The sequence below is a fragment of the Vipera ursinii genome (assembly GCF_947247035.1).
Source record: "Vipera ursinii genome assembly, chromosome: 1".
NCBI lineage: Eukaryota > Metazoa > Chordata > Lepidosauria > Squamata > Viperidae > Vipera > Vipera ursinii.
In genome coordinates this window covers 304,571,458-304,595,717 of record NC_139512.1, presented here as the reverse complement: position 1 = coordinate 304,595,717, position 24,260 = coordinate 304,571,458, and the positions used below count along the sequence as shown (strand labels likewise).

General features: G+C 35.7%; 1 protein-coding gene across 1 annotated transcript in view; it reads left to right on the top strand.

Moving 5' to 3' along the window:
• DNAH14 (dynein axonemal heavy chain 14) overlaps nt 1-21,540 on the top strand; it is a gene marked incomplete at both ends in the record, with an annotated part of 211,297 nt that extends 189,757 nt beyond the window's left edge. Inside the window, 11 exons of the mRNA XM_083377402.1 lie at nt 1,051-1,153; nt 1,691-1,918; nt 4,949-5,146; nt 5,363-5,556; nt 7,081-7,262; nt 8,112-8,308; nt 9,751-9,863; nt 15,314-15,444; nt 17,846-17,994; nt 19,480-19,626; nt 21,337-21,540. Coding sequence (XP_083233528.1) covers nt 1,051-1,153; nt 1,691-1,918; nt 4,949-5,146; nt 5,363-5,556; nt 7,081-7,262; nt 8,112-8,308; nt 9,751-9,863; nt 15,314-15,444; nt 17,846-17,994; nt 19,480-19,626; nt 21,337-21,540 — 1,846 coding nt within the window. The remainder of the gene's footprint in view (nt 1-1,050; nt 1,154-1,690; nt 1,919-4,948; nt 5,147-5,362; nt 5,557-7,080; nt 7,263-8,111; nt 8,309-9,750; nt 9,864-15,313; nt 15,445-17,845; nt 17,995-19,479; nt 19,627-21,336) is intronic.
• Nucleotides 21,541-24,260: the final 2,720 nt, after the last annotated feature.

Here is a 24,260-nt window from a genome sequence, read left to right as displayed (position 1 = left end):
AAAAAAGTGCTATCAGACTCCTAATAGAAAGATCATGCATCTCAGGGTGTGCTGCAAATTAAACCATGGCCTCTATCAAGTGCTTCACGCTCTGCTCTAAGTAAACAGGACATTTTGTTGTGAAATGATAAGAAATAGAAAAGCAAAAGCTGAGGCTTTCTTGCTCATTTTCACAAATGAGATCAGATTTCTTTCTGGGTAATAGTAAACTTAAAAGCTAAAATTCCTATCTTCTGTACTGCTATAGATACAGTAGAGAAGAAGCCCGCATCTGAACTCAGCAGATTCTGTGGCATAATCTTTTAATGTCTTTAAATAATAACTTACAAAGAGACAATAAAATATCTATGCCTAGATGTATTAATGTGGGACAGCATTAACATTAACATTGTTTGTCTATGGAAATTCTCAGTCATCAAAGTCATGGTTGTCCCAAAGGTGCTTTTCGGAAGGCAATTGGACTTCCTTGGTTTTTTTCCTTGAAGATATTTTGATTCTCATCTAATAAGCTTCTTCAGTTCTGACTGAATGGTGGGGAATGGAAGGATTCATATATTTTTTTTTCTTTGCAGTCATCTAGTCACTAGCATTCTGAAGGTCAGTCATTGAAGCCATCTGAGCATTTTTCTGTACCCCAGGGTCATCTGAATCAGAGTGCAAATGGATGTGGAACCTGCTTGGAATTTTCAGCAGTTCCAAGAAGGCTCCAACCCATATGTACTTGATTCAGGCGACCCTGGGGTTACAGATAAAGCCCCAAGTGGTCTAAGCAACTGATCTTCAGAGTGCTAATAAGCAGATGACTGCAAAGAAAAAATATATGGATCCTTCCATTCCTTAAACTGAACTGAAGAAGCTGTTTGGATGAGAAGGAAACTTCTTCAAGGAAAAAAACAAAATCCAGTTGCCTTTTGAAAAGCACCTTTGGGGTTAACATTATTTCTTGTTATTTTTATGCGTTTTTTGTAAAGTAGAATTGATGATTGGGTACTGTAATGTTGTATCCTGTTTTAAGTAGTAAAATTGTTATTAAAATGATTACTTTCATAGCTTTATCCTACCTGATGCAAATATAAACCCAGGATTTAGACTATGGTTAAGTTCAACACCAGATGCTTCTTTACCCATACCTATCTTGAGAAGAGGACTAAAGGTAAGATTTCAAACAATCAGAGATATTATTCAATAATTCTTATAATTACTAATTCAGAGCATTGTTTTTTCCAAATAAAAAAAAATGAGCTAACATGAGTTAAGCAATGGTAAATACGGTAAGTTAACTGTTAATGAAAAAGTACAGTTACGTACAGAATAATGTATATAATCAAACATTGCAGACTCCTGTTGCTTTAAGAGAAAACTGGATGTTTCTGCTGCCCCAAAATTGCATCCAGGTGGAGGAAAATAAATTGACTTTAGCAAACCTGATGTAGAAAGCAAGTAAGATGACCTTGTCAGACATATGAAGGAACTATTGACAAGGCTAAGGGGAATGAAGTCCAGAAGAGACTGCATCTCAGGCAGACACCTCTCTAATTCACTGAACTATAAGAAAAAGGAGGTACAAGACAACTGGATTTAATTATTTTTTTTGCTATTACAGACGAACTCAATAAAAGTTGTTTGTGTGTTTGTTTTATTGTTAAATTTACTGCAGAATATTTACTTATAATCTGTTTGTTTCCCCAAGATAGTAATAGAAACTCCGCAAGGACTAAAAGGAACATTACTTCAAACTTTTGGATTTGGTGACACTGGTGTAGTAACAGAAGATATATTTAATAAGACCAACTGTGGGCCATCATGGAAAAGACTGTTGTTTAGCCTATGTTTCTTCAATGCTGTCATTCATGAAAGAAAGAAATATGGAGTTTTGGGCTGGAACATTCCATATGCATTTAATTCTTCAGATTTAGAGGCAAGAGAAAATGTCATATAAAATTATATTTGCAAACTAAAATGTATTTTTGCTGGACTATGGGTCCCCTTTCAACAATGGCTGGAAACTGATCAAAAAGAGAAGCAATCTGGAATTAAGGAGAAAGTTAACAGTGAGGACAATTAACCAGTGGAACAGCTTGCCTTCAGAAATCATGGGTGCTCCATCACTGGAGGTTTTAAAGAAGAGACTAGACAGTCACTTGTCTGAGATGGTATAGATCAGGGGTGTCAAACTCAATTTCATTGAGGGCCACATCAGCATTGCGGTTGCCCTCAGGGGGCTGGGTGGGTATGGCCTGGGTGGGCATGGCTAAAGTGCGTATGGCCTACTGGGTGGGCATGGCCAGCTCTACTGTACATCATTCGCATCAAGGGTGCCTATGGGGGCCTGGGCAGGACAGATCTGAGGGTCTCTGGCAGGAGGAGGGTCTCTGAACCAAGGCCAAGGCAGTGGGGGCCGTTCCCTCACTGTTTCCAAGATGGCTTTGTGGGCCACATAAAACCACTTTGTGGGCCGGATCTGGCCCCCGGGCCTTGTGTTTGACATGTCTGGTATAGATTCTCTGGCTGGACTAGAAGACCTCCAAGGTCCCTTCCAGATTCTATTCTATTCTATTCTATTCTATTCTATTCTATTCTATTCTATTCTATTCTATTCTATTCTATTCTATTCTATTCTATTCTATTCTATTCTATTCTATTCTATATTCTATTCTGTTACTATATTCATTTTCCCCCTAATCCATTAATTCACAGTAATACCCTGATATACTTTTCTTTGCCTTATTTAATATACTTTATATTTAACTTTAAATTGTGAGGTTGGAAGCAGTATTTTTTATTATTTCTAGGTTTGTAATTAGGAGAATTATATAGAATTATAAAAAATAGTTGCAATAATGATTTCCAGGCCATCAATAACCCCACAATGCCTTAGATAAGGAAATCATATTCTAGGTAATTTTGATACGTAAATTATCTTCTCTGTCAAAGATCCAGTCTCCTCCTCCTCCCTAAACATACGTAGGTCTTTTAACTATTCCTAATAGGTCTTAGTTCCAGACTTTTCTCCATCTTCGTAGCCATGCTCTGAACTTGCTCCAGTTTATTAATGTCTTCTTTCAAGAGGTGTATGCAAAACTAAGCATAATATTACAAGTGAGTTCTGATCAAAGCAGAGTACAGTAAGATTACTTTATGTAGATCTGGACTCTGTGTTTCTTTATTTGATCCACTAGTATACACAAATCCTGTGTTCTTTAACTAGATTTTCCCCATTTTTTATTTTTTTAATCTAGGTGCATATTTCTCATTAAATTTCAGTATATTTCTTTTTTTTGCCTGCTGTTCTAGCTTTTTTGAATTTGCCCACCGTACTAGGTTTTTTAAAAATATTTTCCCTATACTCCCAGATATTAGCTACCCCTCCTACGTTTGCATCATATGCAGATTTGGTGAGCATTCCTTCAACACCCTCATCCATATTATTTACAAAAATGTTGAATCAGGCCCAGGACAGAGTCTTGTGGCACCCCACTGAAGATGTCTCTCCAGATAGGTTTGAGTCCACTTATACTGTTTGACCACAATCATTGAGCCATCTGTGGATCCATCTAACTATTGATTAACCATTTGAGCATTTTATTAATAAGGATACTATGAGAGATTTTGTTGAAGACCTTTCTGAAATCAAGGTTACCATGTCTACCAAGCTCATAATCATGAAATAATAACTCTTTTAAATAATATTTTTATCAAAGGTTCTAACTACAATAATAAAAGGTGATAGAAACTTAAAAGAAAAATACAAACATAGAATAAAAGGTGCAAAAAAGAAAGAAAAAATAACAAGAACAAGAAAAGAAAAACAAACTAAGAAACTTTCTGCCCTCACGACAAGTGTAAATAGTTTCACTATCTCTTCTCTTCTTAATTAAGAGATATAAAACTCTTCATTCCATAACTCAACTTTTAAGTATAGGCAAGCTCAATGGACGGTGTCTTTTCCAATCCAGGGTTCAGAAAAATATAAACAAAACTCTGCACTTGTTTAAAGTCATTTTTAAAGTCTTAATATTCAAAATCAAATAGTCTAATGTTTATTGAATCCATTTAAAACTTTCTATGTACAAAACCTTCTCTTTTTGCTGTTTATTTTGAATTCTTAAATGTTATAAAGATACAACTTCATTTTCTTATGTCATCTAGTATTTCCAGCCTTGTCATTGTCTAACTTGTTTAAAGCACTTAATGGCCATTTCCAAAAGTTTAGGAAAGGAGTTATAAAATTAGTGTCCTTTAAAAATTCTGTGTCTGGAGTAAGTATGGCAGTTTCCCTCATCTCCTGGTTCTCTCCCCTCTGGAGACTACTGCCTGGCAGTCTCCTCATGTGGAGCAACCATATGCAGTACAATTTGGGCAGTATCTCATCCTCTCATTTTCTAGAGCGGGTAAGCCGCCCTGAGTCTTCGGAGAAGGGCGGGATATAAATGGAATTAAAATAAAATAAAAGAGCCAATCTATTCATTGGCACCTTGTTCTTAACCACAATTGTCAGTTCTGTTTTTTGTGGAGCAGTATTCAGTCCATTATTTCTTCCCCAGAAGTCTCCTATCATAAAATAAAATCAAGTTACTCTAGCATGATATAAATTCAGTATAAATTCATGTTGGCTCTTTTTAATTAAGAATTCTTTTACCTAATGCTCTCAGACATGCTATTATTATCTGCTCTTTTTTATATAAGAACAAGTCTAAACATCCAGCAATGCTTAAGACGTTTTGATTTTTTTTCTTTTTAAATATTACACTTTTATTTCTAATTATTAATTGGTTTGGAAATATTACTAGGTTTCAAAAATGATTCCTCAGAATATCGATGAAAGTTCTGTGCATGAGCCTCAGGAATCCAATTATTCAACTAATTATAGATTCTTTGAATTCCAGACCTTGCCTCCAATTTTTTTTTAAAAAAAACCTATTTTCTAATGGTAACTTTTCTTTTTCAGTTTTCTATCAAAATATTGGAAGTGCTCCTTGAGAAGCACCAAAAGATTCCTTGGACAGCATTGCATTATTTGACTGGAGAAGTAACATATGGAGGCCATGTAACTGATAACTGGGATCGTCGATGCTTGCTTTGCATTTTAGATAATTTTTATAATCCTTCTGTATTGCAAGAAGGTTTTGTTTATACTGCTGATGAGGTATGAAAACTGTTTTTCATTATGTTGCTGTTTTAATACCACAAATTTACCACTGAGTGAGCAGGGTAGGTTTACTCAATATATCTGATCAGTTTTAAATGCTAATTTGAAGTGAAGAAACGGAAAGATGGTCGCATTAATAAAATAATATCGGCAAACTATATGTTGTATTTAAATGACCAGAGATATTAAAACATTTAACAATATTTTTTTCAGGTGTATCAACCAATATCTGAATTACATAGTTTAAAAGACTGCAGAGCCTATCTACAATCTCTTCCAGAAGTGGATTCTCCGGAACTGTTTGGAATGCATCATTGTGCTGAAAGACAATACTTAAAAGCTCAGGCAGAATTATTTATTAATTCGGTTGTCAGTACCCAACCAACATATAGCACAGACATTATCAGGTTATTATTTGACGTCTCCTCCTCCTCCTCCCCTCTTGCAATATAGCATAAGCTGAAACAAATAATAGTTGCTTAAAGCCTAAAGTATCAATATGTATGTATATATGTATGTATATGTCAAGTGACATATGGAAACTTTTATTAAACTTTTTGGGCCTTGGGAACTACCTGCTTTTCTCTACTGTACTGTGGGGAATAAATCTTTGTTTTCCACTTGTTAACAGCAATGGGAAAATACCACATTAAATAAGCTTGCTGGCAGGAGAGAAAACAATTTCTGTTAATGGGTAAAGCAGATAGAATCAGTAACTTCAGCACTCCATGATGTGCCACAGAATCATTGAAAGGGTGAAAAGCTATCTTTCTTCCAATGACTCTTTGGACAATGGACAAAATGCATACTGTATATAGGAATTTTTTTTAGGTATAATCTCATCAAATGTAAACCTTAAAGATTATGTGCTGGTATTTGTAAATAAGTATGTGTGCATGTGTATGTCACCTGGAAAAGCCAAGGGAAATCATCAAAACACTTCAAAAACGAAAGTTAGAATATTTCAGACATCTGATGCGACACCCAGAAAAATATGGCATACTCCATTTAATCCTCCAGGGAAAGATGGAAGGCAAGTGAGGTCCAGATAGAAGAAGAACAACATGGCTTCAAAGTCTAAGGGACTGGTTTGGACAAAACTCAGCAGCACTTTTTCGTGTGGCTGCTGATAAAAACAGAATCGTCAACATGATTGCCAACGTCCGATAATGTATATGGCACAAGAAGAATAAGAATAAGATGTGTGCATGAAAGAGGGGGGAGAAAGACAGAATGCCCATATGTTGGCCATCAGTTAAATGTGATGGTTTGCATTTGATTATATACATCAAAGTATCAAAGACTGTATTTTCATTTAGTGCAGTTGGGTTGTCTTCATTCAAAATGTTAACAATCCCCAAATTGTGGCTATGTGCTGTGACATATTTACCAGGTAAACAAATCCACAAAGAAGTCGAACAACAACTTTTTAACAGAAAAAAACAGTGAGGAATAAATGAAAAACAGGTAGTCCTTGACTTATGACCACAATTGAACCCAAAATTTCTGTTGTTGAGAGATTTGTTAAGTGAGTATTGCCCCATTTTACAACCTTTCTTGCCACAGTTGTTAACTGAATACTCCAGTTGATAAGTTAGTAACCTGGTTGTTAACTGAATCTGGCTTCCCCATTAACTTTGTTTGTCAGATGGTGACAGAATGTGATCACATGACCTTAGGACACAGCAACGGTCATAAATATGAACCGGCTGCCAAGCATCTGAATTTTGATCACATCATCATGGGGATACTACAAAGGTCGTAACTGTGAAAAATGGTCATAAGTAACATTGTTCGTGCCCTTGTAACTTGGAATGGTCACTAAACGAACTGTTGTAAGTTGAGGACTACCTGTATAAATAGTGGGATATTAACTTGGTTATTTCCCATAGATAATTTTAAATTTACTTTTCATCTTCCTATTGTCTTAGTGATAGAATGGGCCAAGATGAAATAGTACTGGAAATAGCATCTGATATTCTAATAAGGCTACCATTGACTGTAGAGAATATGCAAGGGGCATCTAACAACGAATATGTGTCTACAGAAATTATAACCCTTAGAAGTTTCATGTCTGGACCAATTTGGGCTGCAATTGTGAAAGCTACAGAAGGTCAGAACTTAATTTCATAGAATTTTCATATCATGTCATCATTTGTCTATATAGAGAGAAAATGATATCTATGCATATACACTTGCATATTATTATGCAGTAGTTATACATTTGTATGCAAAGAGAGAGAGAAACAATTAGTGTTCATGCATGCATGTGTATGTATAATTACTAGCCTAAATCAATCTATTACAGGATGAAGGCTTCTTTGTTGAAGGTTCTAGATCACAAACTACTTTTCAGGCCATCTACAATGCAGGTTGTTAGATATATATATACCCACACTAGATAGCATGCAGTTCACAACCTTCAATAAAGGTTCGTAACCTTCAATAAAGGGGTCTTCATTCTTCAGTGGCTTGTTTGAGCAGTTAATGGTAAATAGACAAATATGTCTATGTGTGTGTGTTCGCACATTCGTGTGCTTGTATGTTATTAACAATTATTGCAATAATGAGAAATAAAATAAATAGTAATTAAAGTGTAAAACTTTGCGAAGCACTTTGCATACAGTGGGGAACTTACAATTCTCTGTATATTGCTGATCTACAATTTCCAACATCTTTCATTTTTTCCTAAATTGATTGATTATGATGTAAAGTTTTAAAGGCATGAGAATTATTTCTCCTAACTGATCAAAGGAAGAGCAGTTACTAAAACAATGACCAGGTATATTATCCTGCATCCCCAGAAGAAGCGAGTATATTTAAAAGGCAGGAGAAATTGGGTAATTTTTTTTACCATAAATTGCCTACCTACTATACAGATTATTTGAAAGTAGCATACTTGCTGGAATTTCTACAGTGTAACCTTAGCTTGTTAACCAGTTCTCTCTCTCTTTCACAATAGATTTTTATTCTATTACCAGTTCACCTTTGCTACCTGTTTTGCGCCAGGAGATTGACCATTGTAATAATTTACTATTCTTAATAATTCAGTCATTACAAGAACTTCAGCAGGGAATCAAAGGAAAAATTATCTTCACTAAAAGATTAGAAGAACTTTATAATTCAATATTGAAAGGCAAAGTAGCTGATTTGTGGGAGGTGTGTGAACAATCTCATATTTTACTTTTGCTAAATAATAATAATCATGGATTTGATAGCTGGACAGAAATACAATCTAAATATCTGGCTGACTGGGTGACAAAGTAATTTATTAAACTTGTATGCTGCCTGATTCTCAAAGATTCTAAAACAATCAAGCCAAGGAATTTCAATAAAATCATTAAAACATAAAGGATAAAACTAAAATATAACAAGGATGATGAAGCATAGAAATAAAAATGGAAATACAAAATTACAAATACAAAACATGTTTATGTTTTCTGGTTGTTTGGAGTAAATAGATTGCATTTTTTTTGCTTCAAATAAGTATATATATACTTACATATATACTTATGCACACACATCTTTCTGTTTATGTGAAATTGATTCTATAGATTTTTTTTCTATAACAATTACTGTAGATCAAAAAAATAATGTATATGTTGAAATATTTGTGTACATATCTGAATTCTAATTTATTCATGATAAGAAAGTTATAAACTATTGGGGGAAGTTGTGAAGTATTTAGTTGACTCTTATTTCAAAATGCATAAGAAGAATTAGATCTGGTTGGAACATGAAAAAGAGACCACTAGGAAATTCCAAGATAGATTGCTAAACTGAAACAAATCATGAAAGAAGCTAATAGCATATCACAAAACAACATCCAATCACCCACCAGTTTAGCCTTACAAAAATCACAAAACCAGCACAAGATAAAACAACAATGATGGCAAATAAATAAATAAACCTAGAGAGGAATCAATAGGAAGAAAGAGGCATCAATTGTCTTCTCCAAAGGCCTTGGAGAAGGTTTTATTGCCTTTTAAAATATCAATAGGGTGGAAATCATTTGAATTTGGGGGGAGAATCTCATTCCAGCATTTATTGATGGAACCTGAAGCATGCCAATCTCGCCAGATGGATTTTCAGGCAGATACAATGTGAAACATTGTAACTAGGCCCTGTGCCATCCGGGCCTTTATAGCTAACAACCAGCATCTTGAGTTGGATCCAGTAGCAAACTGGCAACCACTTCAACTTGCAAAGTTAATTTTCAGTTAGAGCTCATTAGATTGTTATGTTCAGTTGCTTTATCATGGCTGCCATTTATATATTTTATTTTTGTTGTTGGTTGTATTTTTAATTTTCCGATAGCTACCTAGAGAAACAATGGTGAGATGGATGGCCATATAACATGAATGATGAAATAAAACAAAAGATTTTCCCAAAAAGTATTCTAATTCTTCCTGTGCTCAGTTTAACAGGAGTATCAACCATAAATTAATAATGTCATTTGATTCAACGATGTCTGTTTGTCTGTTATTGAAGTAGAATAATTTTCTATTGTTGCTTTATGTCATGTTTGCATATTAATGTACTTTTTGAAAAAATGCAAGTACACTTTATCTTTTGTTCCATTCTTTTGTAAATCTGTACAGCAAAGTTCTTTTAAGACAAATAAACCTTTAGGATCCTGGATTGATGATCTCATTATACAAGTGAATTTCTTTGCCATGTGGGCTGATCGAATTATCACCTTTATGCAAGCAAGGTAATATAAACGACAATATAAACTCAACTTTGGGTGTCAGTGTCAAAGACATTTTAGTTACTTAAAATGAAGACAATTTTCTTCCCCCCAAAATTCATTACCTTGAAATGGATGGGATAGTCATATACAAATAGACAGAAAAAATTGCTGAAAGGAAAAGAATCTAATGACTATTTCAAAAGGAGGTATTTCAGCTTCTCCACAATGAAAGTGAGGGAGTCCAAGGATGCTGAATCTCATTTTCTATTATTTTGAATTCTCACTCCAAGTGAAACAGAAGCAACTTCTCCTCCTGTACTCCTAACATTGCATTTCATTTCCCTTTCCCTGTATATTTACTGTACACACTTTGCATTAGCTTCTTAGGTGCCATGGAGTCGGGTTCAGCCCTGATGGCTGTATGGACAAATGCTCATCATTGGGGAAAGAGTTTAAAAAACAATCACATAGAATCTGGATTGTAAAGGGCTATTTAGATCATCAAGAATAAACCCCATTCAGTGCAAGAAGGGAAACTAAAGCATCACAGACATCTGCTTCAATACTGTACATTCACATCCTAAATAAAGATATTTTTTCTTCAATCAATCAATCAGAATAGAGTTGGAAGTTCTGAATTCTAAGTTATTCTGAATTCTACTCTAAGTTCTTGAATTCTTTTATTTAAGTACTAGTCTTCAGGATTCTTTCTGCAAATACAATTCTTATTTTATTTATTATTTACCACTGTGTAAAATTGGCTGCTAACATGAAGGCAAATGATATATACTCTAAGTTATAGTATTATGTATCTTTTCTGTTGGACTTTCCTATTTAAGTTAAAATCAGCATAACATAAAATTCGTTAACTACTTCTATGATTTTTGCCTCAGGCAAATCAGTAACTTTATTGGGGAAGTGAAAATACTAAACAAAAAGGAGTCTACAAAATCCACAAACTTTTGCTGCATGCTTTCACATATATTTAGAAAACTATCGCAGCTGATTTTTCAGTCATGGAGAGGGGTTATTCCTTTGTTTTCTTCAAGGCAGAAGAGCATCTTGCCTTTTAAATGGAACCTATATTTCAAAAATAACAAAATGCATAGTAACTTCTTTTCCAGTTACTTTGTTTCTTGATGTTATTGTTGCACTGTTCTCTCTCTGCCTCTTCCATCCCAGTGCAGCATATCATTACCACCCTTTTTTTCTTTTTTTTTCTTTTTTGGTGGAAGAAAAGAAACAAAGTTTATGAACTTTTATGTAAGAGAGGATGGTTTTTGTCTATATATACAGAATGAGGGAACAACGAATTTAACACAGCGAATGGCCTGTTTTATAGATAATTAATTTTAATCTTTAGTATTATTTTTTCTCTACCTGTCTTTTATTGAATTGTGATTCTGGTCAGTGCACATACACATACATATGATTCATGCACACATTTATTATGGGAAAGTTTCAGCTAGTGTTAAAAGCTCTGCGTTGATGATATCAGAAAGCTGATTGTTGTTGTTTATTTAATTCCATTTAATTCCATTTATATCCCACCCTTCTCCGAAGACTCAGGGCGGCTTACAAGCTTAGCAGCAGCCTTCATTCTATGTATATGCCTGTTTATTAGGGCTTTCACACACACCCCAAGCGGCATTATTACAAAGTCTGCTTAATTGCCCCCAACAATCTGGGTCCTCATTTTACCTACCTCGGAAGGATGGAAGGCTGAGTCAACCTTGAGCCTGGTGGGATGCGAACCTGCACTAATTGCAGGCAGCTGGTGTTACTTAAGGAGGCATTAGCCCACTGCTCCACCAACCATTAACCATTCAGTCATGTTGAGTCTTGGTGACTTTATAGGCAAGTGCTGTCCATACTACCCTGTCAAGCAATCTTCTTTCAGTTGTTGGATGTTCATCTTTGTATCACATTTGATAATATCAAGCCATCATGTTCTTTGCTTGCCCCTTCTTGTTCCACCAACTATTTCTGGCATCAATGACTTTTCCAATGAATTTGGGTGCCTGTCATGGCCAAAGTAAATAGATGTAGTCTTGTGATTTTAGTTTCTAGTGATGTGTCTGGTTTAGCACATCTCTGTTAGTTACTCTGGATATCTATGGTATATGCAATAATTTACGCCACAGCACCACAGTTCAAAAGTGTCAATTCTTTAATCGGCTATTCTTAGTGTCCAACTCCTCCACCCTTATATTATTATAGGGGAGACTATTGCTCTAACTAGCTTGCTTTTTGTATTTATATATGTATCTCTGCTTTTCTAGACCTTATTCATGTTAACCATTGCAGTGCAGCCTAAAGTTATCCTGTGTTTGATTTCAGGAGTAGAACTGTTAAGCTGGTAGTAAAATGTTATATAAAAATTGGCATTTGCAATTGGATGGCATTCTCAGGCATATAGAGCCTGCCCTTAATATGATAGAACCGTAGATATTATCTTGATTACAGCAGCAGATTTTCTACCTTGTCCAAGGCACAAGTGTCACTCTATAAGTCATGGCACTCTTTAAAAGCTGGTTGCAAGTTGTGTCATTTTAATCATTCCTTTTTCTCTAGTAATCAGCTTACCTTTTTGGATGTTAAAATCCATGGATACATATAATATACTGCATATGTATGCTTTTAAATTGATTGTATTAATTTTGCATTTAACTTTATAATTGGTTTCCATTTATTTAGTAGAATTCAATGAATGCACGCCACATATAATAGGAGAATTGATTCAGAGACTTGGGGTTTTTAATGATAGGCAGGTCATCACTTGAATCTTTACATTCTCCATCTGGGATTTATTCTCTCTTTCTCTATAACTTTTTATTGATTTTCCAATATTACAATAGTATCTTTTGAAAAGCAACATGGTGTCTGGGTTATAATAGTTACATTTCATACACATACATATTATTACAAATCTCCAATTTGTTGTAACCAGTATTTCCTCTCTCTTTTTCCTTTAATACATATTATCTCTTATCTAAATTAACATACTTATTATTGTTATCCATCAGTTATTTAGTAGTTTTCTTACATTTGTCAATATACAGTATTTTATATTTTAACATTCCATCTTTAAGACATCAAACACCTTATATATTTTTCCAGTTTTAATTTTGCATTGATATTAAAGTTAAACGTTTGAAGTTTCTCATTTTTATATTTCTGGGTGACCTCCCTTCCCTTTACAGAATTCTCTCCAATACCTAATAATATAAATACACTTCTTATCTATCTCATTTCCATATCAACAAGTTAGTAATACAATATAATATTCTTGTTTTCATTATAGTTTCAACATATTGAAAATTAGACAAAATTTCTCCCATTTCAACTTTTAATACATCCTTTCATATCACTACATCCAAGCATATTAATTACATTATATCATTCTTAAGATATATACATCTTAATCAATTTCATTTAAACAGCTCTATATTTCAATTTAACTGTTGATATTTATACATCTGAGTTCTTTTTTTAAAAATTAGCCAATATTTTTATCTACTCATCAAAACAATCTCTTGTAATCCAAGTACAATCCTGTCTATTTTAGTGTTTTCCATTTTAGGTCTCTTAAATATGTTCATTCTTCTTCAATCTTATACTTGCTTTTTTCCTTTGCCATGTCATTTTTCGTTTCCTTGTTTCAGGGTCACCAAAGAATTCTTGTGTTATTGTATCGTATTGAAACGACCCTCCAATCTCCATTATCTTCTCATTATTTTCTCCTCTTGATATAATTGTCCTGGACTGTATTTTTTCTTCCATCTGTTTCTCATTTTGATCTTCAAGTGTCTGTGCTTGTTGAGTAGTTAAATCTTCTGTCAATGTATTTGATTGTTCAATTTCTTCTGTTATGTTCTGTCCTGATAGATTATTAGTTGTTGTCACAATTTGAGTTTGCTTAACCAAGACGCTTTCTAGTTTTTCCCCAAAAGCTCTTATTTCATCACCGGCTATAGAAAGGAACTGATAAGTTTGGCAGGTTATTTTCATTATAGCATAGATTTGTTTTTGTATTTCTTCCATGGTGTAGTCTCACATCTGGTGTTCAAGGTTAGTCTTATCTTGTTTTCTAAGGTATCAGCCAAGTCTCTTCTCTCTCTCTCTCTCTCTCTCTCTCTTTTTTTTTTTTTTAAAGTGTCAGATTGCAATTTCAGGTTTAGCCACTGGGTGCCCCAAGTGCTTAAAAAAATTATTTTCTTTTCTTTTAGAGAACTATCTGTTAATCTCTTTTCAATCATTTCTTCTTTTTAGAAGAGCAAAGCCAAATTTTCAAATAAGAGTAGGAAGTAAGGAGTAGATAGTCAAAAGCTTTTAGTCCACAAGTTATAAAGTTCTAGTTGAGGTCCAATTCATTTTTTCAACTTTTTTTTTTAAAAAAAACACCCTTGGAGGCTGCTATTTTGAAGGGTTGAACTCCCCCCTCCCTCTCATTAAGGGGGAAGGTACTTAGCAGCTTATTTAGGTGAAAGGAAGAAGATTGAAACATAAGAGAGGGATCTTACCCAGTCTCTTCCACACTGCTTTAATGTTGCCTGGTGGTAAATGTGACTTCGGCTGTCTGCCGCCTAGTAACCGGCCACATTGCTATGGCCAGTCTTTCATCTGCCGGTTCAAACGGAATAGAGGCACTAATGGGAGGGTTGCAGCTCCCCCGCATTTCTGCAAAAGCCCCTTCTTGCTGGTCACCCCTCCAGGGTGACTCTTCGGCCCTTTTAGGACCCCCCAGCAATGCGAAACTGGATGTGAAAGATGAGAGCCATCCTCCAGAAATCCATAATGGTGGCGTTGGCAAACCGGAAGTCCTTAATCTCTCTTTCTCTTTCTTCCTCCCTCCCTCCCTCCCTCCCTCTCTTTCGCACACACAAACATAAATATGCACACACCAGACACCAGCCTCACTCCTTTCAGCCATCACAGTGAGAGGTGGGATGATCCTCTCTGTGCAATGAAAATCCTAACGGTTGGACTGGAGGTTTTCTGAGGCTTCGAGTCCAGGCTCTGAGATTATGAGCCATTTTGCAATGAAGGAATCAGTTGATCTAGTTCAGGGGTAGCAATTGCAATTGGGCTTTTCTATTTAATTCTTATCTTAACTTTTGTATATTTTTTTATTGCATTTTATTGCCCTGTACACCGCCCTGAGTCCTTCGGGAGAAGGGCGGTATAGAAATTGAATTAATAAATAATAAATAAATAAATAGCTGGCTCAGGAATTCTGGGTGTTGAAGTCCACGAGTCATAAAAGAGCCAAGGTCTAGTTAAATGAGAAGGTCAATTTCTGAGAAACTGAAAAGTCCATTGTCTCCCTAAAGAGCCAAAAATTGCTACAGTTGAATTGTATCAAAATTACTAGATTATTTGATTACTACTTAGAAACATATAATAATACACTAACTTCAGTTAGCTACTGAGAAATGTAATATTCTTAAACTTACTAATGTTTTGAACAGGTTTAATGATTTACTGGTGCTTCAGAGACAAAACAAAATACCACTTCATCTTGGTGAATATCCTGATTTTCATGCCAGTTATCAAGGACATCCTAGCTATTTTTGGCTTCCAGGTTTCTTTTTTCCACATGGTACATAATTTTGTTATTTATTTTATTCATAGACATTTATCCATTATCTATTTTAATTTTCACTAATTAAAATAGTTTGTAGTGCTATAGCTTTTATATTACAAGTAGTACTTGCCTAGTGACTACTCATTCAATATCTGTTCAAAGTTACAACAATGCTGAACGAGGAGACTTACAAAAACTACAAAACATGGTATCCTACTGTGGCGTCTCAGAGGGTTGGGAGTGGGGGGCACTGTTTTACAGTGGTTCTCCTCCTACCTTCTGGGCCGTTCGCAGTCGGTGTTGATGGGTGGGCAGAGATCCGCCCCGAGGCCTCTCGTTTGTGGAGTCCCTCAGGGGTTGGTTCTCTCTCCCCTCTTGTTCAACATCTATATGAAGCCACTGGGTGAGATCATTCATGGTTTTGGAGTGGGGTATCATCAGTACGCTGATGATACCCAGCTTTTTCTTTCCACCCCAAACCAACCCAGTGATGCCCTTGACGTGATGTCCCGTTGCCTGGAGGTGGTCCGGGTTTGGATGGTGAGGAACATGCTTTGACTCAATCCCGCCAAGACTGAGTGGCTGTACATACCGGCATCTCGGGAGAACCAGTTTTGTCCATCGTTAATTATGGGGGGTGAGGTGTTACCCCCCGTTGATAGGGCTCGCAACTTGGGCGTCCTCCTGGATTCACGGCTCAGTTTAGAAGACCACATAGGTGCTGTGACCAGGGGGGCTTTTGCCCAGGTTCGCCTGGTGCACCAGTTGCGGCCCTATCTGGACCGAGATGCCCTACGCACAGTCACCCATGCGCTCATGACCTCTCGGTTAGACTACTGCAATTCTCTCTACATGGGGCTGCCCTTGAGGACCACTCGGAGGCTTCAGCTGGTGCAGAATGCAGCCGCGTGAGTTGTGATGGGAGTCTCCCGATACTCCCATGTAATGCCTCTTCTCCGCGAGCTGCATTGGCTTCCAGTTGCCCTCCAGGTGAGATTCAAGGTGCTGGTGATGACCTATAAAGCCCTACATGGCATGGGTCCAGATTATCTTAGGGAGCACCTGCTGCCAGCATCAACTTCCCATCGTCCTGTGCGCTCCCATAGAGAGGCCCTCCTTAGGGTGCCGCCGCTTAGGGAGTGCCGGCGGGTGATCCCCAGAGGGAGGGCATTCTCTGTGGGCGCGCCTGCCCTTTGGAATGATTTACCTGTGGAACTCCGGACTGCCCCTGATCTGCGTTCATTTCGCCGGGACCTGAAAACCTGGCTTTTCGATTTATCAGGCCTGGACTGAAGGGGTTTTAGCTTTTTAAATATTGTTTTAATTGTTGGGCTTAATTAATTTAATTTATTTTAATTTTATATTATCTTTTATATTGTATTTTATGCTGCCCTGTAAACCGCCCTGAGTCCTTCGGGTATAGGGCGGTATAGAAATCTAATTAATTAAATAAATAAAATAAATAAAACTACAAAAAGTCTTTGAAGTTGTAGCTGCTGCAATGTCCCTCCAGCCATGTAGCAACTGACATGCAATTACAACATTCATAGCATTTCACAATAATGTAATCATCATTTGTAACTGTAACTGAGGCTTTGGACAAGCAAAGTCAATGGGAAGCTGGCAGGAATGTAATGAAATGCAAGTTGCCTTCACATGACATCATGCTTAATGACCACAACCAGAACTGCTGGAATTGTCATCATAAGTTCGCCTGGTACATGGTTTTTCACTTTTTTCACTTAGTAAATGAATGGTCAGTTTCAATTATGGTCATTAACTGAAGACTACCTGTATTTCATTACATTATAAAGAATATCTAGTGTCTAGACAGTCTACTTAATCCTTTGAAAATTTTCCATAACTATGAGTGTAACTATGAGAAATACAGTATATTGTTTTCAAGTGTATTAGTGTGCTTAAAGGTTTATAAATTATGTCCTATGATAGATACAGTATATAGAATGTTCCAACTGAATTAATATAAATGTAGAGTTAAGATTTGCCTGTGATGCTCATATGATATAATCTGGGTTACAATATGATATATCCCAGATAATGCTGATATTACTGCTTCTCTTTTTTCATGTTTTCCTTGATCTCCCTCACTTCCACTTCAGTTTTTCTCAACCACATACTTTCTGCAGATGTGTTCTGAAGTGGGGAGGCTGTCATTAAAGATGAGGGAAATCTTGTGTACTTTGTAATTCTCTGTGCTAATAATTTGATGAGTAACTGAACAAGAAATTATTTATATTTCACATTTCTTAACCACTCATCTTGTACATCAAATAACAAATTCATTCACTCTTTGCAAAGAATAAAATGATCTGCACATAATTAAAGAGTAAATTTAATTAATTTCTTAAGAGTGGTAACAAATCAAGTGCACAATCTGTGTGTTTTGTTCTTGAAGGATTTCTTATTGCTGTGTGTCAGAATTATGCTCGGTTGAATAAAGTACCAGTGGATTCGCTTAGTTTTACACATAAAGTGCTTCCATTAACTCAAGATGAAGAGTTAAGTTTCAATAGAAAAGAAAACATATTAAACAAAGCTTTTAAGGTAAGAATGTGATTAAACCCAATTTAAATAGGACTTTGGTTATTTTTTTCTTAGTTTCATCTTCATCTTACATTTTCTATTTCCTACCATGGGATGAATGGCCTTCCGAAGTTTATTATAAGTTGTAGTTTGGGATTATCATGATTTGGTACTTGTGTCCAGGCAAGTTTGTTAAGTCTTGAAAAGTGGTGCTATCCAGATTATTTTCTCCATGTCCTGTAACGCATTTCCCCTTTGTAAGTAGAGAGTTTTATAAGATATTATTACTTTGCCTGGAGACGAGGAAACTAACATTTAAATTTCCTTTCCCGTGGGAAGCAGTTTTCAACAGATGACCAAACTCACGCTCTGGCTTTCTCCATGAAGGAGGTTCACTTTCAAAAGAGCAAAGCTTCTGCTTCCCAGGTTTGCCTATGCATGCCAGCTGAGTGTGACCTTTGTTCTGGTTTAACAGTTGAAGATATGGAATATTTTTTGATATGTAGTCAAAATTCAGGTATCCATACAACTGTCATGTATGGTAGTTGTATATATGCCTAAATTTTGGCTACATATCAAAGTGTATATAAATGCTACAATTGAAAAACATCTGGAATATATTTATGAAATCATGTAGGAAGAAATGAGATAAAGATATTGCAATGAAAATTATAAGCAGGTAAGCTCAGATAGGAAATGGATTTAGCATACCATTTCTCTAAAGCAAATCATCTTTTTTATGAAGTAATATGATAATGGGCTCTCTGGCCTTTATTTAGATATTTATTTATTACTGGGATTTATATGGCCACCTACTTAACACCAACTCTGTGGCATGCAATAGCTGCTGCAGCAAGTAAATCCTCAAAAGGTTTAAGTTTGTCCAGGCTGGCTATGCTGCAGGTCTCCTGTTTGCATCACATCATCTGTCCTGACCTTTTCAGTGGCAGCACCCACCTTTTGAAATGATTCCTCTCCCCAAGCCAGAATTTGATTGGTCCAAACTCTGCTAGTTTATTAAAATCCTGTTTTTTTCCTTTGGGGATTTGGATCAAGATGTGTTTGATGACCAGAAGATGTGTTCTGTTTTTATTCTTTTTATTGTTGTTTTTATTTTAGCTGCCCGGGCTCACTCTGATGAGTTATGAAAACCATACAATTTGAAAAAAGTGTTTTTGCATTTTTTTCTGCAAAGCCTGCAAAAGGGACAGATAGTCCTCAAGCAGCAAGTATCTTCCCCTCTGTGATGATCCAACAGTATCTAAAGTTAATATATGTATCTTTTCATCAGGGAAAGGGGAAAGGATGTATCCTAATTTTTCTGACATCATCTCCATGCAATGGAGGAGGGAGGAGGGGATGCCCCTGTAATTCCTGTGCAATGAGCTTAGTCATCTTCACTTTTAGCTCTCTGAAAAAGACCAGGTTTTATTTTTTTGCTTAAATCTTCCAATCTTTTGGAGCAATCCACATCAGTACTGACTAGAAATACCATCTATCTTTTAGGAAGATTCTCAATATGAAACTGGAGTTAAAATTTATGGCTTATACATAGATGGTGCATGCTGGAATCTCAGTACACAGGCACTGGATGAACCTGAACTTCATAGAAGATTTTATCCACTACCAGACATCCAATTTTTACCACAACGTGTAAGTAGTATAGTTTCACTATCCTGGTAGGACATTTTCTATTTTGATTACTCGGGTTTAAGAAAATGTTACAAGTTACCGCATTGTTATAATGTAGCACATACTTGAATATCTTTGTTCAGTAGCACAAATATATTTATATTTAAATTCTGGAATGAAGAGGTAAAAGTGGCTTTATGGTTATGGGATGTGGGGGCAAGGTAGAAGTCCTTCCATGTATCCATGGTGCTTATTATCTTATTTTTTAGCCTGCAAATGCACTCTTATCTTTATTTTTTTTCTTATACTCTTAAAGTATTGATTTGATTCAAAAGCTTAAGTAACAACCTCAGCATCAGGTTTTGCTGATATTTAAATTAACATAACGGTTGTTTTAAGTAGATTTAGAGGTAGCCCTACCTTTTTTTCCTAAATTGTAAAATATTCTGGTATCAAGTCTCTTCAATTCCTGAAGTAAATGCCTATTACCAGTATCTGTAAGATACATTAGTGTAATCTTTCACAATATTTCTGTCACTATCCCAATGTTTTCTTCCTTAAGAATCATGCAAGAAATTTATGGCTCTGATTCCTACATTTTTGGCCTTCTTTAATCTTGACTTTGGTATGGTATCACCAATAAATGGAATTGAAGTTGTCTTCTGTCAGATGAACTTTTGATTTCTTCCTGGCTTTAATTTTGCTGGCCTGCTGTTACCAATTCTTCTTCTTCTTTTTTTGAATTTCCTATATTTCATTCATTAATATCCTCATCATGAATATATGGATATTATCACACATTAATTCTACCAAGTCTTCAGTTTTCAACTGTTAATCTCTGTTCCATTAACCAAGCACATCAAACGCAAGTTAACATGACTTGGGGGAGGAGGGTTACCTCAACTGCTGCTCTCTTCATCTTCTACTGTCACCATAATATGGCTATGTAAAAATGTCTCAGCTTGAAACCTCAGCACCAGAGAAGCCTGTTCCCTAATTTACAGAGGCAATTTTATAAAAGCAAAGTTTTATGAGGGTGGTAGTGTTATTTGAAGCACTGAATTTATGATTTATTCAGAGACACCAAAAATTAAACTTAGCTTTGATTAAGAAGGAAAGCTATCTAGAGTTTTCCAGCCCATAGGAGAACAGCTTCTTTTCTCATGAAAAAAATGCCAAGAGGGTGGGGGTGGGGAGAATGATAAGCAGCCTGAAGACATAATAATAGAACAGAACAGAACAGAATAACAGAGTTAGAAGGAACCTTGGAGGTCTTCTAGTCCAACCCCTGCTCAGGCATGAAACCCTATACGATTTCAGACTGGTGTGAACAAATTCATCCAATAAGCATTCTGTCTGCAGCTTGCCTCAAAGTCTAAGAGACTATCCACATCTACAATAGCTTCTGGATTTCTGGAGGGGACATTATTCCAGGTCAAGCCCTGCAATTTTAAAAAAGGCACTCTTTCTGGGCCCTGTTGGATGACATTACTTCATTATTGGGACATGTAGCATCTCTATTCTGCCGAATCATAGATGGACAGAAGCAGCCAGAAACAATGCTATCCCATTCTTGCAAAGACCTAAAATTTGAGCCCCATCTCTCAATGAGTAATATGTATTTAAATTGTTCCTTTTGCTGGTCCCAGATTCTTTACTGGTCCTTAGGCGTACAACTTATTTAATATGTAGAAATTGTACTTATTAATGTTTTAATTTAATTATTTTTAGATAACCTTTTGCCCAAGTTACTGTGATGAAGAAGGCCGGCTCTTGTATGAATGTCCTTTATACAAGACACCTCAGAGAACAGGAGTACTGTCTTCTACGGGTGCATCTATAAATTTTTTAACTGCAGTTAATCTGCCAAGTCTGGTAACTCCTAGCCACTGGATAATGAGAGGAGTTGCACTGTTATGCCAACTAGATGATTAAGAAATAAAAAATATTATTTGAAATGAATACTTCATTGTTTCAGTCTAGGATCAGATACAACCTAGTTTTAATTGTTTAATGTTTTAGATTAATAATAAAGTTGTTTCCCATGCATTATGTGCAAACTCAAATTTATATTATGGTTTTATTTTTTGCCTTTTTTTCTTTAGTCAATCATTATAGATTAATTACATGAGAGTATGCAATGATCAAAGATGGCACATGATAAACTTAGCCTCTGGATTATATATTGCCTCTGATAATGTGCCTAGACGTGTCTCCTTTTGCACTCATGGGCTCTGCATCCTAAATAGGTTCAATAACACTAATAATGATTGATGGCTGAAACCTGGTGGATCTGAATAGCGCCTGGAATAATGTAAAATTTAAGCAAGACTAAAATCAGGTGACATTTGTGCTTCCGAATTTCCCATGACTACTATTTTAGTAAATGAATGGACAAGCTGCTAGGAATAATTTTATAACAGGACTTGCATGTTTTCAAAATTCCATATATAGCTACAAATACTAAAAAATTAGGGTTGCTATCCTAATACATATAATTTTATACCTATTCATATTAATCCTGTTTCAGCCTAATAAGCCTTTTCTCTGGTATTTTTAAAATGTGTGCTTCAGTTTCCAAAGTCCTCAGCAAAGGTCATGCTGGCTATAGATTCTAAATAGTTTTAAGTCCGAGGGGTTTAATTTTGGCTTAGCTAGTGTTATAATTTGTAAATCATGGTTTTACCAAATTCTATGAGTGACTATATGCAATCAAGCCAGTACTGTTTCTTAGCAAAAAAATATTCATGTCAATTATGTCCCTAATCTTTCAGGTTTCCCAACAAAGCACATCCATCCACCTTGCTGATGGTGGTCTTTTTTCCTTCCATCTTTCCCAGCATTAAAGCCTTCTCTAGAGAGCTAGAGCTTCACATAGGTATCCAGAGTAGGACAATTTGAGCCTGGCCACTTATACTTGAGTGAGAACTGTACGTTGGTTTTGACATCCATTGGTTTGTTCTTGGCTGTCCATTATACTGTATTCTCAGGAGTCTTCTCCAACACTGAGAGAAGAATGTCATTGCTTTTTCAAGAGATTCTAGGTAATCATCCCTTAAGTTATGTACCCACACCAGCTGATTTTTTTCTCTCTTAATTCTGCAGCCTTGCAGTAACAGGATAATTGTATTGCTCCCAGGTGAGATATTGAGGAAAGCAAAACAACAGTAATTCCCATTCTAATGTCCTAGTCTAGCATGAGTTATTTTTGGTAACTCATTATGGTTCCTGCCAAGCAGAAAAATTTCTAAATGTGCAGAAAAAGGAATCTAAAATATCCTTCTGTCTAGATTTTCCTGGCACTATAGATACCGTCCATGATTTTATGAATATTGGACTTCTAAGATAACTGCCAGATTTCTATTACTTATTACCATCCTAACATAAATTTCCATCCAGTTTTTTTCCTTTTTACTGCTATCTGCAAAAAGCCTTTTTCACATCTTTTGTAAACAAATATCTTTTTGTGCTATTGAAGAAGGAATGCAGCACTACAACTTTAGGAATGTTGAGTGATATTGAATTATGCAATGAACCCTTTGACACGGAACAGTCAGCCAATAATTTTTATCACATTTAATTTTTACATTGGAGATCTTCTGAGATGGGAGAGCTAACACTGTAGGGATGGTAGAAATCTGTTTTGCAAACTAGTGTAAACATTTATTTTCTTAATGAGTTGGTCACAAGCTATGTGTGCAACCTTGTCTATTATGCTGCTCAAGCTAATTTGACTCAACTGAAATTTGCCTTAATAAACAATTGTGGCTCCTTCAACCCATCACATCTTTGAGATTTTCCAGTTTTTCATTTCAGATTTCAAAGCCAAATTCTGAGAAACTAAGAAATTCCTATGGAATACGGACTGCCCTTCCACGATATACCTATCTTCTTTCGTATTGACTTAAAATTTTCTCGGAGAAAATACTGTAATTTTAGCAGGCAACCTTTTCTCCCTTATTAAGCAATTTTATTACTTAAAATCATAATTTGAAATAGTTGAATGTTCTCAAATATTTGCAAATTGTAGTTTGATCCATAGTTCATTTCACTAGAGAAATTTTAAAGTTTAAAAGTTTGTAAGACCATAGTTTACCTCACCTATTTCTTAACCGAGGAAAGCATGGCCACTGGATTCTATGGCTTAAAAATGGGAGGCAAAAAATGAGAGGTGGTGATCTTGGCAAGGTAGTTATTTCCTCTCCAAATGACCTACATCTCTCTTGAAAACTATCTTCCCAATATCCCATCCTGGTGCAACTCTTGAGAAGAATTGCTAGCTACTCCATCTTGAAAGAATGTCACTCCACAAGGCATATACCAAATTGTAGGCTTTAAGTGGCATACTGTGAAGTACGTCACAGAAGTATGCAAGGGGAGGGCAAAAAATTAAGTGAAAGTTATTTTTATTCACTTTAACTTGGCTAAAATTTCACATAAGAGAGACTACACTGTCCAACTCTTGAAAATGTAGAAATAGTCAATTGGCTAAAAAAAAATCAGGGTAATTCATTCCCTTGTGGATACTTCTAAATTGTGTACAAGCAAATTTTTGTTAATGCAGTTGACAATCTAATTTGCTAAACAGAACAATGCCTTTTCTTCACTAAAGGAACTGGGGAGTATGTGTCAAGTATAACTAAGAAGATTGTAGA